Source organism: Morus notabilis, unplaced genomic scaffold, assembly GCF_000414095.1.
Source record: "Morus notabilis unplaced genomic scaffold, ASM41409v2 C11458333, whole genome shotgun sequence".
In the NCBI taxonomy this organism is placed as follows: Eukaryota; Viridiplantae; Streptophyta; class Magnoliopsida; order Rosales; family Moraceae; genus Morus; species Morus notabilis.
The window spans coordinates 1-2239 of NW_010387525.1; the positions used below are offsets into that span (position 1 = coordinate 1).

The 2239-nt window shown below is 38.9% G+C and overlaps 1 protein-coding gene across 1 annotated transcript; it reads left to right on the forward strand.

The window, feature by feature from the left end:
• The first annotated feature begins 737 nt into the window (after positions 1-737).
• LOC112095287 (4-coumarate--CoA ligase-like 6) lies at positions 738-2097 on the forward strand. The gene has a single exon (XM_024176976.1). It carries the CDS (start codon positions 885-887, stop codon positions 1992-1994), a length of 1110 nt encoding a protein of 369 aa, XP_024032744.1. The 5' UTR covers positions 738-884; the 3' UTR covers positions 1995-2097.
• The last annotated feature ends 142 nt before the right edge of the window (positions 2098-2239 follow it).

A 2239-nucleotide genomic window follows, 5' to 3' on the forward strand; every position in this document is an offset into this window, starting at 1 on the left:
AGTAAAAAGCTCTCATATAAAGTCACATCTCAACTCAAATTAAAAACTCAAATCAGCAAATTAAAAAGCTCTCGTATATAACTTCATTTCTATTCAAAACGTGCTGTTTCAAGTTGGCATTTGTTTGCGGACTCCGGTTGTTATTAAAAATAAGTTAAAAAGAAGCGTTTTAGCCTATCAAAGTTTGACACGTGCCACGAGATAGAAAAATAAAAATGCTCGTGAAGCCAGCACAAAAGGAGTTTCAGCCCTCATTGATGCCTCGTCTAGGGTTTCAAGGGTTTCGATACCTTTTACAATAATAATTGAAGCAAAAAGCCAAAACATAAATTGACACACACGTTAATTTAAAACGTGTTTCACCTCTCATATCTCGAACACTCTACTAGCGTGGGCACGTAGGCTATCGCACATTATGAGGAATTATTTAGTACACTGAGTGTATCATGTCATTTTATTTATGTGGTATACATGTCCAATGAGATTGTGCTATTGGTACACCTGTCTAATGAGATTATACAACTTAAACATTTTGTCTATGTTAGCTTTTCACATTTATAAAATGAAAAGCTGACATAAACAAAATGTACCATTTAGTGAAAAACTGATATAGATAAAATATCTAAATGGTACAATCTCATTAAACGGATGTACCACATAAACAATATGACGTGGTACATCCAGTGTACTGAATAATTCCTCCGCACATTATTTACCCTCCACTAGTCCATTTTGTGGGATTATTACTCTTCTACTATTAAATGTTATTACAAAGCAAAGACCAATTACTAAACGCTGGCTTGTCCAACATTCATAAGAGCCTAATTTTCTGATCATCTCCTATAATACCATTCAACCTCTTCTGTATCCTTTCTCATACTACAATGTCTACCTTAAACAGCGAAAACATAGATGATCCCAACAAATATGAATATCCCAATTGGTATTCACCGGAAACCGGGATCTACAATAGCACACATCCACCGAGAAACCTGCCTTCAGACACATTTCTTGATGTCGTTTCCTTCCTTTTCTCATGCCAACACAAAGGGGTCTCAGCCCTTATCGATGCCTCATCCGGGGTTTCAATACCTTACTCGGAGCTCTACTCTTCGGTCAAATCCATGGCCTCCGGCCTCCATTCGACGGGCGTCACGAAAGGCGACGTCGTTCTGGTTATGCTTCCGAACTCCATTTACTTTCCTGTCGTTCTTTTGGGAGTGTTGCACTCGGGAGCCATTTTCACTCCCATGAATCCTCTAAGCAGCGTCACGGAAATCGAGAAACGCGTCGCCGATTGCAAGCCTTGTCTTGCCTTCACTGTCCCTGAGAAAGTGGACATCTTTCGGAAACTTGGTGTTGCTGCAATTGGAGTGCCTGATCAAAATGTGAGCCTTGGTGATTTTTTGGACTTTTCAAAGCTTATTTCTAGTGACTATAACTTGGCTTCGAGGCCATTAATTATGCAAGAAGATACGGCGGCAATAATGTATTCTTCTGGAACCACGGGTTTGAGCAAAGGCGTCGTATTGAGTCATGGAAATTTTATAGCCATGATCGAGCTTTTTGTGCGGTTTGAGGCCTCGCAATACGACTATCCGAGCTCGGAGATCGTTTATTTAGCGGTTCTGCCGATGTTCCATGTTTACGGCCTCGCCTACTTCGCAATGGGGTTGTTTTCTCTTGGTTCCACCGTCGTTGTGATGAGAAAATTTGACATGAATGAGGTGGCGAGGGCCGTAGAAAAATATAGAGTTACACACATTGCTGCTGTTCCGCCGATATTAACGGCCTTGACAAAGGCTGCCAAAAACAATGGTGGGAAAAGCTTTCGAAGCTTGAAGCAGGTTTCATCTGGGGCTGCTCCTCCAAGTAGGAAGATGATTGAAGAACTTGTCCAGGTTTTTCCTCACGTTGATTTCATTCAGGTACAATTTACAAGGGAATATTATTTATTTATTTATGTTTTCAAAGCAACTTTTATTTCTCCATAACCTAGAATGATGCCACCCATATACACATGCATATTCGGTACAATTTACAAGGAATATTATTTTTCTTCAAGCAATATACAGTCCACCATAACCTAGAAAAGATTCTTTTCTTTCCATATATGGACGAGTTTTCATTATATTAATATTCGGTTCATTCAGATACGAAAGGATTGAGATCTTCAACATTTTTTATTATTTATTATGCACATATATCAATTAGCTTAACTTATTCGCTAAAAAAAAAA